We start from the raw sequence: 14,163 nt of genomic DNA, 5'->3' as shown, positions 1-14,163 counted from the left end.
ATATCCCTCCTCACCTCTCCACCTGATAGCTGATGTGTGGGGTAGAGTTTTGGCATAAAAATGGTCACTGTGCATCACTGAGGTGGGTGCTGCACATTGATAGTGGATGAGGTGAGTTTCCCCCTACTATGTAAACTACTTTGAGTACCTCAGTTAGCAGAAAAGTGCTATATAAATCCAATCGATTATTATTATTTGTATACAATCAAATATGTCTCTCTATTATGCGTGGCAGTACTTGGGAATATATTTCCGAAATTAAAACCTATAGCTGATTTCCTGGTGTTTTTACAGTCTTATGTCCAGCAATGAAAATCTAAATTTGGTCCGCGGGTCGCCAGTTAGGGAACCCTGCTGTACAGAGCACAACAACCCTCAAGAACTTTTGGACAACTTAGACTTTTTCTCGATGAACTCGCTAGTGTATTTTCAGGTTGCCGCTTTCAGTGAATCTCTTACCACACCTTATACACTGATAAGGTTTCTCCCCTGTATGAGTTCTCATGTGTTTTTTAACGCAGCTGCTGGATTCAAAACGTTTGTCACAGTGTGCAGGGGTACGGCCGCTCGCCTGTGTGACTCCGCAGATGCACTGTGAGACTTTCAGGTTGTTTGAACCTCCTCCCACAAAGTTGACAGCTGTAGGGTTGCTCACCTGTGTGTGTTCTCATGTGTACCCTCAACTGACCTGAGGTGCTTAAGGTCATTCCACAAACGCTACATAAGAATAGTTTCTCCCCTCTGTGCATCCGGAGGTGTTGCGTCAGGCCATTCGACTGTATAAATCCCTTCCCACAGATAGAACAGACGTAAGGTCGCTCCCCGGTGTGAGTGCGTTCATGTGACTTTAAGATTTCTGTTTTCCTAAAGCCCCTGCCACAATGTGAGCAAACGTATGTCCTGTCTTCAATGCGATTTGCCTGGTGAACTTTCTGGTGCTGTTTTAGACATCTCTTCGTTTTGTATCTCTTCTCACACTGGTCACATTGGAACGGCCTGGCTTCAGAGTGAACACTTTCATGTCGTCTCAGGTCACAGTGGTTTCTGAAACCTTTCCCACACTGGGAGCAGGTGTACCTGTTGATTTGATAAGACAAGATATGATAAGGTGGTTTAGTCAAGGAACTATAGAACAACCGAGCTACGGTGGTGAAGCATCACTATCTTCACCACCGTAGTCCTGTACAGAGCTCAAACTCATTTTGTTTGGGGGCCACATTCTGTCTTCCCTGAGGTCCAAAGGCCACACTGCAAATTGTGTAATACTAAAACTGTATAAATATGTAAAAAAAACAATTGATGCTCCCTGACTAACAGCCTAGCTTTCATTTCAGTGACTGTTAGTGGGGAGGATACAGTGAATATGTTTGTGTGATTACCTAATATATGGTGTTGAAAAGCTACCACCTAGAGAAACAAAGTAACCAATGACATCAATATTACGAGAAAAATCATATTACACTGTCATTAAATGACTCAGTATTACAAAACAGCCAATTATCTTGCTACTATGAGAAAGATGTTATTACGATGTAAGTTAATAACTTGTTCTTATGAAATAACAATTCTCGTTATAAATGGGAAACATAACGTTGTTACAATATAATGTGTGTTCTTAGAACATGGATACACTGTGGTTACTGCAATTCCTGTCCAACGAGGAGCGATGGGATTTTGTATTTCTTTCCTTCCTTCTTTCTTGCCACACTTGGTGACTTGTGGTGGGCCGTACTGATATTACACACTGAAACCCTGAAACTTTCAGGTTGCCGCTGACAGCGAACCTCCTATCGCACATTTTACACTGGTAAGGTTTCTCTCCTGTATGAATTCGCATGTGTCTGCTAAGGTCACTGTGGGACGTGAAGCATTTGTCGCACTGTGTGCAGGAGAACGGCCGCTCACCAGTGTGGATCCGCCGATGTATTGTGAGATCGTAACATCTTCTAAACCTCTTCCCACAATGCTCACAGCTTTTGGGGCGTTCATCCGTGTGTGTTCGGGAGTGTACCAACAAGGCACCTGAAGTACTAAAACTCTTTCCACAAACGGTACATAAGAACGGCTTCTCCCCTCTATGCCACCGGAGGTGACCTATCAGTATTTGATGTTTAATAAATCCCTTCCCACATATAGGTCAGACAAAAGGTCGCTCCCCAGTGTGTGTGCGTACATGTGATTGTAAAGTTCCTGCAGACATTTGGCCTTTCTCTAGGGCCGGGACAATACCAGTATCGCAATACTCGTTAGTATCGCGCAAGGAAACAAAACAGGAAGAGGATTTAACTTCTTTAGGAAAACAACCTCAATGTTGGAAACAAACATCATGATGTCATGAAGCTATAGCACACAATATTTTACATATAGCAGGTTTTTAAAGGACCAAAGAGTTTGGTCTGCTTTGTGTTTTCATTTTTGCCATGGAAAAAATATTGCACTACTGGTATTGTCCCAGCCCTACCCTTCACCAGTGTGAACTCGATGGTGCTGTTTTAGAGCCACCTTTGTTTTGTATCTCTTCTCACACTGGTCACAATGGAAGGTGTTTCAGTATGATATGTCGGATTATGGAATAAATACAGACACCAATGTCAAGTTCAAAAGCCTTGTTAAGCCTTGTACAAATCCCTACGCGTGGAGTCTGGGGAACAGTCCAGCTAGTCGATTACCTATCAACTAGACTCCGTAACATCATCCTTTTCAATAGAAAGTGCAAACATAACGGCATAACATTGAGTTCTTAACAGTCAAGTCATAACAATTGAAAAGCATAACATTTTCTTTTTACTTCAGTTGTCATCTTCCTTTTTTTAAACATTTTTTAATTTTTTAATTAACAGACAACAAGTTAAGTCTCTTGCTTACAGAGTAAGCCTGTCCGGTGGCTTGCACAGCCGACCCACCCGTGAGTAAGTATTGGCTCTGACAGGGGTAGGCCACGAGCTGGAGAGTTTGGTGGGGTAGAAGCTTCACCTTCAGTTGGCTCATGTCTCAATTCTGCACCCCTTACCCTTAGGCCTGGACTGTGATCCAGCTCATCTAGGTGAGTGTATGGCATGTTCTGGTTTGTCTGCTCTGCTATGCGCAGAACCACCCAATTGCGACGATAGAGGGAGCCACCAACATCCACCAGGTAAGAACGTGGTGCAACTCTCTGTAGGCATGTGCCCAGCCTCCAAAGTCCTATGTGGTCTCCCGGCAGCGGTTTCATCCTTATAGTTTCACCCACCTCCAGCTCTGGTAGGTCTCGAGCAGTCCGGTCGTAGAAGCACTTAGCGAGCTGCTTTCTGTGACGCAGTTTGTCCGTGACGCCAACCATGACGCAGGGCTCAAGTAGCTTGTTAGCTACGGGGATGGTAGTCTTCAGACGTCTGGACAGAAGGCGTTGTGCTGGGCTGCTGTCCATGTTTTCGGTGGGTGTGGTCCTCAACTGTAAGATCGCTTTCCATGGGTCGTTGCTGTCGCGCAAGGCCCTGCTTAACAGGTTTTTTGCAATCTTGACAGCTGATTCTGCCTTGCCATTTGCTTTTGGGTGTCTTGGAGAGGAGGTCACGTGGTCAAACTCCCATTCTGAGGCGAAACGCTTGAACTGTGCAGTGAATTGTGGGCCATTGTACGTGATTACCTTGTCAGGCTGACCTTGCCTTGCAAACTGCGCCTTGCAGCGCTTTATGACCGTCTCTGCAGACAAGTCAGGGAGCAGTTCAATTTCCCAAAAGTCAGAGTAATGATCAACAATGAGAAGATAGTCCTTTTGTCTGTGGCTGAATAAGTCCATGCTGATGATTTGCCAGGCCCTTGTGGGCAGTTCGTGTGACATCATGGTTTCCTTTTGCTGTTCATGAGCGTACTCGTTGCATGTGGTACAGTTGCTGACAAAGTCTTTAATTTCTGCTTGCATGTTTGGCCAGTATAATGTTTCACGAGCCTGGCGGTAGCATGCGTCACCTCCAACGTGACTGGAGTGTATGCGGGTAAGCATCTCTGGACGTAGTGATTTGGGAATAATGACCTTCTGACCTCTGAACAAGACGCCATTTTGCACACTGATCTCATCTCGAAAGGTCCAGTATTCTCTCACTGTGAAAGGTGTCTCCTCTTTCAGATATGGCCAACCTGCGAGAGCCATGGACTTCAGTGACTGTAGGTGTTCGTCCTTGTCAGTATGTTGCCTGATCTGGGCTAGGCAGTGATCTGTGACGTTTAAGTAGTCGGCCTGATTGATCTGTTGAACATCTTGTTGTTCCTGCTGTAGCGAACAGATGGCCTGCCGCTGATAGGCAGTGCCTCTACCTGTACATTGTGCTGTTGCCCTGCTCAGTGTGTCGCTGATGTACATCTCAGGTCCTGGCTTGTAAATGACCTTCAGGCTGTAGTTTTGCAGAGTCAGGAGCATGCTTTGAAGCCTCTTGGGCGCGTTGAGGAGAGGTTTAATATGGCAATGAGTGGTTTGTGGTCAGTTTCAGCGGTGACCAGCTCTCGACCATATAAGTAGTGATGGAATCGCTGGCAGGAGAAGACGATGCCGAGGCACTCTTTCTCAATTTGTGCATAGTTTTGTTCGGTGGGGGTGAGCGCTCTCGAGGCAAACGCAACGGGCTGGCCTTCCTGCATAAGGCAGCATCCAAGTCCCCTTTGGCTAGAGTCGCTCTGGATTGCGACAGGCTTCGTGACGTCGTAGTAGCGCAACACTGGCATGGATGAAGCCAGAGATTTCATCTCCTGCACTGTGGCCTCGTGCTTGGGTAGCCAGTGCCATGGTGTGTCTTTGTCCATCAACCGGCGCAGAGGCTCACAGACTGCTGATAGGTGTGGCATGAACTTTGCAAGATAGTTTGCAAAGCCGATGAGACGCTGTACTCCTTTCGCATCAGACGGGTTTGGCATGTCGAGGATCGCTTGGACCTTGTCTGGGTCCGGCTTCAGGCCTTTTGCCGAGAGAATGTGGCCATGGAAGTGGACATCTTTCACCTTGAACTGCAGCTTCTTCAGTTCAGGCCAAGACAAAGCTTAACTGATCGGCAGCGCTCCATCAGTGCCAGGAGCTTCACATTGTGGTCGCGTTCTGCTTCTTCGTCTGTTTCACCACAGCCTACAATCAGGATATCATCAGCGATGGGTTCAATGCCCTTGAGCCCAGCCAGTAACTTGTGCTGCTTGCGTTGGTATACCTCAGGCGCCACTGAGACACCAAACGGGAGCTTGAGCCAGCGTTTCCGACCCCAGGGGGTCCAGAAGGTAGTCATGAAGCTGCTTTCTTCGTCCAGCTTGCATTGAAGGAATGCATCTCGGGCATCCACCAAGGTGAAAATCCTGGCCTTGCGAAGCTTATAGAGGACATCCTCTAGTGTCGGCATGATGTAGTGGGATCGTTTCAGTGCTTGGTTCAGATGCTTTGGGTTGATGCAGAGCCTCAGCTTCTCTGTTTTTTTCACTATGACCATATTGCTGATCCAGTCAGTTGGTTCAGTCACAGATGTCATGTGCCCATCGGCCTCATACTTGTCCAGCTGGGCCTTCACAGCCACTTTCATTGCAATGGGCCCATGCGAGGAGCACACTGGACTGGAGTGATGCTCTCATCCACTTCAAAGTGTACCTCCCCAGGCACTGATTCAACGGGCATGTTGAATACATCGTCATATCTGCTGAGTAGTTGTTCTTTGGACAGGGGTCCATGCTGGACATGATCCACAATGTGCAGGTCATTTGGTACAGTGAACTGCATCAGTCCCAGGCGTTCGCATGTAGAGCCTGAGAGGAGAGGATTTTGACTGGTTTTCACAATCTCAAACTCCAGCTTGTGTTTGCGTCCCCGAATAACACATTCGGTCTCAAAGGGGCCCATAGAGCTCATTAGTTCTCCTGAGTACAGCTTTAGTCTAGTATCGCTGGGCAATAGATGTGTGTCAGGTGCCAGATTGATTTTGTCTTTGTAGCTCATTACGTTGCATGTAGCACCCGAATCCAGTTGACATTGTTGTTGCTTGTTGTGTAATCGTAGTGTCACAAACCATTTCTTCCCTCTTGAGTGTACAGCCCCAATGGATTCATGCATGTAAATGTCACTTTCAGTGTTCAGCTCTGAACATTGAGTAACATCATCAACACAGTGAATCTTGCCCTCACTCACCCTTCTTTTGCTTTTGAGACACACTTTTGCAAAGTGATTATTAGTTCCACAAGCTCTGCATGGTTTTCCGTAGGCAGGGCAGTGCTCTTTGCCACGTGTGTGTGTATTCCCACAGTATTTACATGCTACGGGGCTCTTTGTGTTCACCGTTCGTGGTGAATTACTCTGCCTCGATTGGTTTTGTCTGAATGTCTGCCTAGCAACAGCGTGAACAGTATCAATGTCGGAGCGTGGGGTTTCCGTTTCCATTGCTCTCATTCTCATGTCAGTGACTTCAGCAGTGCGGCACATTTCGATGGCAGTTACTAATGTTAAGCCTCTCTCTCTCAGTAGACGCCGGCGCGTATTCTCATTTGCAATTCCCAGTACTATTTTGTCACGAATCAATTCATCTTTCAATCCCCCGTATTCACAAGTGGCGGATTTCTCTCTCAAACGGGTTACAAAGTTGTGTACTGACTCACCCTCTTCCTGTTTGCAGCTTCCGAAAACGAACCGCTCGTAAATGACGTTTCTGGCGGGTTTGAAGTAATTCTCCAATGCATCCAATATAGCCTTTGCATCACACTGTTGTCGTGCCGTGAGGGTGAGATTGTGCCGGTAGATATGCCTGCATTCACTGCCCATTAAAGTCCTCAGAGTTGCCGCTTGTACCTCGTTGGGTTTCTCATGTAGACCGGTCGCCAGCGCATAGTCCTCGAATTCATCCCTGAAGTTGTCCCAATTAGTATTCCAGTCCCCTGTGAGAACCATGTGATTTGGTGGCGGAATGTTCGCTGCCATAGCAATGGAATAGGAGATTTCTTTGCCTTCAGTCATGGAGGTAGGTAGTGATGCTAGCTAGCCAGCTAACATCGAGTTGATCAGTGTTGTGAGTAGGAAACGGCGTGTGTTCGCATATGGAACGTAACTGCGCCTATACTGTACTTAGCTACAAAAATAACAAATGTGTGTTTTCCGAGCCACTTCTGATACCATGTTTCAGTATGATATGTCGGATTATGGAATAAAGACAGACACCAATGTCAAGTTTAATAGCCTTGTTAAGCCTTGTACAAATCCCTACGCGTGGAGTCTGGGGAACAGTCCAGCTAGTCGATTACCTATCAACTAGACTCCGTAACAGAAGGGCTTCACCTCAGAGTGAACGGTTTCGTGTCGTCTCAGCTCATATGAACATTTGTGACCCTTCCCACACTGGGAGCAGATGTACCTGTTCTTCCTGATCTTCTTGGCTGAAGAGCTTTCCGTCTCACTGCCAGGCATGACGTTGTTCTCAGCTCCAGCTTCTCCAGAGCCCAGGATCCCACTGTCCTCCTTTGGATGGTTCTTCTTGATGTGCTCCTGAAGGGTGAGTCATCTCCTGTTGGAGAACTGGCACTGTGAGCAGGAAAAGCCCTGGGACTGGGGGGGCTTGGCTTTAGCTTGTCCTGCAGGTAGAAAACACAGGAGGGTGAAATAAGGGCTGGTGAGTTCAAAGTTCCATTGCAGATTGTTGTCAGTAGTCGATGAGGCGATAATATAAAGATTTGTATTTTATCCATGCTGTTGTGCAATTATAGAATCTGATCTAAATTGATCTAAACTAGTGGAGTTATGGAGTGGAGTAAGAAATTCCTGAAAAATTAAGTGTTACTTTAAAATACATTTTTACAAAGTTACTTTAAAATAAGTTTGACTAACAACTAGTGTTGCACGGTATACCGAAACTTTTGTACTTTTTTGTATTTTTTCTGATACTAGAACATGAAAATATTGTTTGGTACTAGAATTTGTAACTTTCGGTACTTCTGTCAAACGTGTCTCACGGATCAAGTCTATCAGCGCAAGGGCCTCCCGAGTGGCGCAGCGGTCAAAGGAACTGCATCGCAGTGCTAGAGGCGTCGCACAATTTTCCCGCCGTCGTCCGGGTTAGGGGAGGGTTTGGCCGGCCGGGATGTCCTTGTCTCATCAAGCACTAGCGACTACATGTGGCGGGCCGGACGCATGCACGCTGACTCATGTCGCCAGTTGTAGTGTTTCCCCCGACACATTGGTGCGGCGAGCAGTGTGTCAAGAGGCTGTGCGGCTTGGCAAGGTCTTGTTTCGGAGGATGCATGGCTCTCGACCGTCGCCTCTCCCGAGTCCGTACGGGAGGTGCAGCGATGGGACAAGACTAACTACCAATTGGGTAGAAAAGGGGTAAAAAGTAAAAAATGTAATAATAATATAAATACAAAAAAGTATATCAGCGCAGACGATGTCCCCCTTATCAGGCTGTACAGAAGTTAACACACTTCAATAATACGACACGACATCAGGCATGCAGAAATGTTGAAACTGTTAATTACGGTTCGCAAAACAATATCCACACAGGCTAAAACACTTTATAATGCAAGATGATACCGGTAGCTTCCAGCTTAGTACTTTCCTTGCTAGTTTACAGCTGAAGCCAACATCAATTCACTACCCTTTGTAGTGCAAAATGTTGCTGATTTAGAAGCTAAACGCCACCAAAAAACATTATTAATTCGCTTGTTCGGTCTCTTTATCACATCTCTCCCAAATATTATCTATTGCCTCAGCAAACTGACTGTGTGTGAATAGGGCTCCACCTCGTCAATACTGGCTAAAGAGACAGAGCGCACTTTTATAAAATAAGCTACTTCTATGCAAATGTTGTTGATCAGTACAATAAAATGAGTCCCAAATTGAAGGGAAACAGATTGTTTGTCAAATGGAGCCCCGTGAAATCAGCCAAAACAAACTCAATAACTCAATGCATGCACACACTCCTATTGAATATACATTCACCTGTATTGTGAAAAGGCCTAGGCTAAATCTGGATTTACTCAGTTTATCAAATCGAGATTTACTATTCAAATAAATGACTGCCATTATGTTGTTATTTACTGTAGTTAGAAATTGACTGTTTGATTTTATAATTGATTCATTAATGCATACATGGGAGTCTCTGAAAAATGTTACCGTAAAAAGATTCTAATGTAATGATATTGAACTCAAAAGATGCCCAACGATTGAACAAAGCAGTAGCAGAGTTGATCTATTTAGATAAAGTACAATTCTGTGACTGGCTAATATATGCCTTCTTTTTTTGCCCATGGTATCATTTTGGTATTGAGTGTCATGACAATAAACCTGGTATCAAAGTCAAAATTCTGGTATTTTGACAATACTAACAACTAGGCTCTGCTACTCAAACTTCATCAACTCAGTTCGCCAGTGTATGGATGTATGCAATGTATTCCGCCCTGAATTTCCTTACCATTGATGGCCACTAATGATGGCTGTTTCTGCTGCCCAGAGTTCCCAGAGGGTTCCCCAGCCTCTTCCAGTTTTTCAGCGCCCCCATCACTTCCCTTCGTCCTCCCCACTGACTTCTTGCTGTCCCTCCTCGCCACTCTCCTGTTCTTTCGGTCCTTGAGCATTGTCATTCTCTCCCTTTCTCCTCACATCACTCTCGTTCTTCACCGTGCCTTTTTCTCTGTCTCTTTTGGTCTGTTTAGACTTCAGTGAGGGAGCGAGGCAGGACAACGTGGACAGGATGGTATCAGAGTCATAGAATAAAAGATCTTGAAAAGAGAGAGAATACAAATAATTCAAAATTCTCTTTCAGGAGAATCCCCCACAGTTATTTCACCCAGAGGTTAAAAAGTTCAAATAGATCACCTGAGGGATCCTAACCTTTTTTTAGGTGCCCCAGATTTCTATGATGCTGCAGCAGTGTCTTCAGATGCTCAGGATCAAAGAAAGACTGCTGACACTCTTCCAGATCTGTAGGGGTCAGGTTGAGAATGGATGCTGTCTGAGAGGGAGAGAAGAATAAGCATGTCTGAAAAACAGAGAAAAGCGCAGTCCAATCCCACATGACCCCTAGGCCCTACCCAGTTGAGACTTATTGATGTTTATTCATTCATGCAAGGGTGTCAAGTGTACAAATGAACGTCAACATATTTTAGATGATGTAATAGGATGGAGACAGTACCTGTGTAAAGCTGGGCACTGGCATCATCGCCTCCAGTCTGTCAAAGAACTGCCACACCAGTATCTGCAGCGCTGTGTCATACCTAGTGCTGTACTGTACAGGGAACAGAGATAGAAAGGGAGAGTCATGTGATTTTAGCCAAGGCCCATGTAGTAATTTAATCGTATTCAATATTCGCCTTGAGGTCATTCTAGTCGAGGGATGGGCAGCTTTAATGGGGGTGGGGGAAACTAAAAATCTGAACCCATCAGGGGCCGCAGTTGCTAGCGAGTCTGCGTACCCACATGTGCATACCCCCACCACCACAACCACATTTTGAGCAAAACATTTTAGCAGCCCCCCCTCTGACAGCAGGGAGACATTTTTTTGTTTGTTTTAGATTGAATTATGTTTTGTTCAATGTATATACTGAGGAAACACAAACTGGGGAGTCAAATATGTAACTGATAACGAGTGTAACTGATAACTGTGAGATCCAGGGGCTAGGGGGAAACAAAGGTCTGAATATCACCCAATGGCCCACATTATACTTTAGTGGTAGACATTTCTCTAATTATTCCACCAACCCTACACCATTCCCAAACCTCAACACTTCCACCGGTCTCACCCTCGCTCTCAGTCCCAGGATGAGTTGGACCCTCTGCTTGAGCGTCAGGAGCTCCGGACCCATCTCTGTCACCAGAGTCACAAACTCCTCCAGCTTCCCATACTGCATCACGTTACGCTACTGAGCCACTTGCCACATGGATGCAGACATCAGACGTAGTGGTGGCACCAGGAGACGCAGGGAGGATAGTGGGAGATGGGGAGCTGTCACCAAAGGAGGAAGTTAGACAGTTCATGTAAGTACACTCCACTGTTTCGTGTGGCATTTGAGTCTTTGTAAACAATTAGGCTATATGTTTGAAAGTACACTGTTGAATGTCAGTCTCATGGTCAGCGTTTAGACAGGCAGCCCAATTCTGATCTTTTGACCAATCACATCAGATCTTTTTCAGAGCTGATCTGATTGGTCAAAAGACAAATGAGTGAAAAAAATATCAGAATTGGGCTGCCTGTCTAAACACTGCCATGGACTGCCAGTCCTTGCAACCATTAGCTAGCTACAATATTTGCCTTTCCCCTGCCTTTAACTTACCAAAGAAGTAGCAGGGTCAGGCTTGTCGACGTTACAGACAATCAAAAGCATTATCATAACAATTCAACAAACCTGAAAATGTTGATGTAGGGTCCATTTCCCCACTCACTTGGGGAAACTTTCCCCCAAGTGTGTTTGTCCTTGTTAGATCTAAAGTACAATGCTTTCTCATTCTATAAGGTTGAGGAGTACCCACTGTCAACTGTACGAACATGAAAATGCGGATCCCTGTGATGCGTCCTATCGAAGTTAGACAGGCATGGGCTGTCCTGGGCATCAATCTCATATGCCCTTTTGAGGAGAAAAAACGCAGCTGGTAACCAGTATGCCCTTACCATGACTGACCTCTTCAGAAAATGGGTGACTGCTGAACCCTTGGAAGGAAAATTGGGACCAAAGACCGCTTCGATAGTCACCAACAAACTTCTTGATTTTGGACTTGTGGACAAAATCATCACTGACCGGGATGGGGAGTTTGCAAGCGATGTACGCAGTCATACTGTCACTGTCAAACATTGGTCATGAAGTCGAACACTTTCGAATCCCAATCATGCAAGTGCTAGGTTTGTGCTACTTTTCCCCCCTCAGCTCTACAGAACTATTTTTGAAAAGTTTGGAATCGAACAGTCTCGTCTGCCTACTATCCTCAGACAAATGGACAAGACGAGAGGACAAACCAAACCATTAAAAGGACTCTGGGAAATACTGTGAAGACCATCCAGAAGAATGGGATCTCCATTTGAAGGTTGCTGCTTTCGCCATCATCACTGGCACCCAAAAATTCCAGAGGCACTGAATGCATGTCCCATGGGTGATGATATGGTCATCTGAGATCCGGCTGAGGACATGGAATTGATTGTTGAGAAGGTTACAGCCCTACATGCAGAGGTTTTGGCAAACATTCAGAAGGCCCAGGCAAAGCAGAAGATCCAATACGAGTAAAAAAAAAGGCAACGTGGGAGGTCCTTTGTGATAAGGACGAAAACGACATCCTGAAGCGTGACACAAGGCAAGGCGCCAAGAGAGGGGGGAAAATCAAAGAAGAAGATTGGAGGCCCTTTCATTGTAAAATAGGTGTCTGAGAAAGGTGCTGCTACTCTGGAAAATGAGCGGGGCATTTAGAAGACAAATGTTGGTGACCTGAAGCCATACAGACGAAGAGTACCTGATTTCCCAAAAGCGTCTGCCCACTATAAGTAGATATAAAAGTTGTTATTCATATATTTTCTTTAGTTATTTTTTAAGCATTAGGGACAGTTTATCAAAAACAGGTTTTTAGAAATTTTTGCAAATCTATTAAAAAAAGAAACAACGGAAATATCCGACCCTTTGCTATGAGACTCGAAATTGAGCTCAGGTGCGTCCTGTTTCCATTAATCATCCTTGAGATATTTCTACAACTTGATTGGAGTCCACCTGTGATAAATTCAATTAATTGGACATGATTTGGAAAGGCACACACCTGTCTATACAAGGTCCCACAGTTGACAGTGCATGTCAGAGCAAAAACCAAGCCATGAGGTCGAAGGAATTGTCTGTGGAGCTCCGAGACAGGAATGTGTCGAGGCACAGATCTGGGGAAGGGCACAAAAAAAATTCTGCCGCATTGAAGGTCCTCAAGAACACATTGGCCTCCATCATTCTTAAATGGAAGAAGTTTTGAACCACCAAGACTCTTCCTAGAGCTGGCTGCCCGGCCAAACTGAGCAATCGGGGGAGAAAGGCCTTGGTCAGGGAGGTGACCAGGAACCCTATGGTCACTCTGACAGAGCTCCAGAGTTCCTCTGTGGAGATGGTTGTCCTTCTGGACGGTTGAAGATTGAAACCAAGATTGAACTCTTTGGCATGAATGCCAAGTGTCACGTCTGGAGGAAACCTGGCACCATCCCTACTGTGAAGCATGGTGGTGGCAGCATCATGCTGTGGGGATGTTTTTCAGTGGCAGGGACTGGGAGAATATTCAGGATCGAGGGAAAGATGAACGGAGCAAAGTACTGAGAGATCCTTGATGAAAACCTGCTCCAGTGCGCTCAGGACCTCAGAGTGGGGTGACGCTTCAGCTTCAATACATTTGCAAAAATGTCTAAACCTGTTTTCGCTTTTTCATTATGGGGTAGTGTGTGTAGATTGAGAAACATTATTTAATCCATGGCTGTAAAGTATCAACATGTGGAGAAAGTGAAGGGGTCTGAATATTTTCCGAATCCACTATACATCCTCAATTCAACACTAATTCTTTACGAATTACATCTGCATACTGCTCTGCTTGCATTGTTTCAGAATTGTTTTCTCCCTCATATTGTAGGCAAACTTTTGAAGGGGTCTGAACAGTGTGTTTTCATAGACTTGTCTGAGTATTAAAGGTCAGGTGAGCATTGGTGTCATTTAGAATTGTATTGGCTTTCAGACACACTATGCCTGCTAACCGTTCCATCTGAAAAGTATAACTGTGCCTCCATAAGAATATCATGTTCATGTTGCTGTCTGAATCATCTCGTATTTATCTCAACTCGCACATTATTTTCCGTTTCTTCCAGCCTAGCATTTTGTTTGGTACAGCGGGGGTTAATTAAGCAATAAGACCCGAGAGGGTGTGGTATATGGCCAATTGTCACGCCCTGGCCTTAGTTATCTTTGTTTTCTTTATTATTTTAGTTAGGTCAGGGTGTGACATGGGGAATGTATGTGGTTTTGTAGTGTCTAGGGGTGTTGTATGTGTATGGGGCAGTGTCTAGTGTAGTTGTCTAGGTAAGTCTATGGTTGCCTGAAGGGTTCTCAATCAGAGACAGCTGTCATTCATTGTCTCTGATTGGGAGCCATATTTAAGGCAGCCATAGGCATTAGGTTAATGTGGGTAATTGTCTATGTTGAACATTTGTTGCTTGTCTATGCACTTACGTCATTTAG

The 14,163-nt window shown here is 45.2% G+C and overlaps 1 protein-coding gene across 1 annotated transcript; it reads right to left on the bottom strand.

Annotated features, from left to right (window-relative positions):
* Nucleotides 1–5,530: 5,530 nt before the first annotated feature.
* LOC129835408 (uncharacterized) lies at nt 5,531–10,208 on the bottom strand. Its single transcript, XM_055901047.1, has 3 exons — nt 10,119–10,208; nt 9,399–9,938; nt 5,531–7,563 (listed from the first exon to the last, which is right to left on the bottom strand). The coding sequence occupies exon 3, from the start codon at nt 6,950–6,952 to the stop codon at nt 5,531–5,533; it is 1,422 nt and encodes a 473-aa protein (XP_055757022.1). The 5' UTR covers nt 6,953–7,563; nt 9,399–9,938; nt 10,119–10,208.
* Between the last annotated feature and the right edge of the window lie 3,955 nt (nt 10,209–14,163).

Source organism: Salvelinus fontinalis, chromosome 36 (assembly GCF_029448725.1).
Source record: "Salvelinus fontinalis isolate EN_2023a chromosome 36, ASM2944872v1, whole genome shotgun sequence".
Classification (NCBI taxonomy): Eukaryota; Metazoa; Chordata; class Actinopteri; order Salmoniformes; family Salmonidae; genus Salvelinus; species Salvelinus fontinalis.
The sequence above is the reverse complement of the archived record's forward strand: the minus strand, read 5'-3'. Positions and strand labels throughout refer to the sequence as shown.

Excerpts from the sequence above, each read along its gene's own strand:
- LOC129835408 (XM_055901047.1), bottom strand. The coding sequence starts at position 6,952 with ATGACTGAAGGCAAAGAAATCTCCTATTCCATTGCTATGGCAGCGAAC.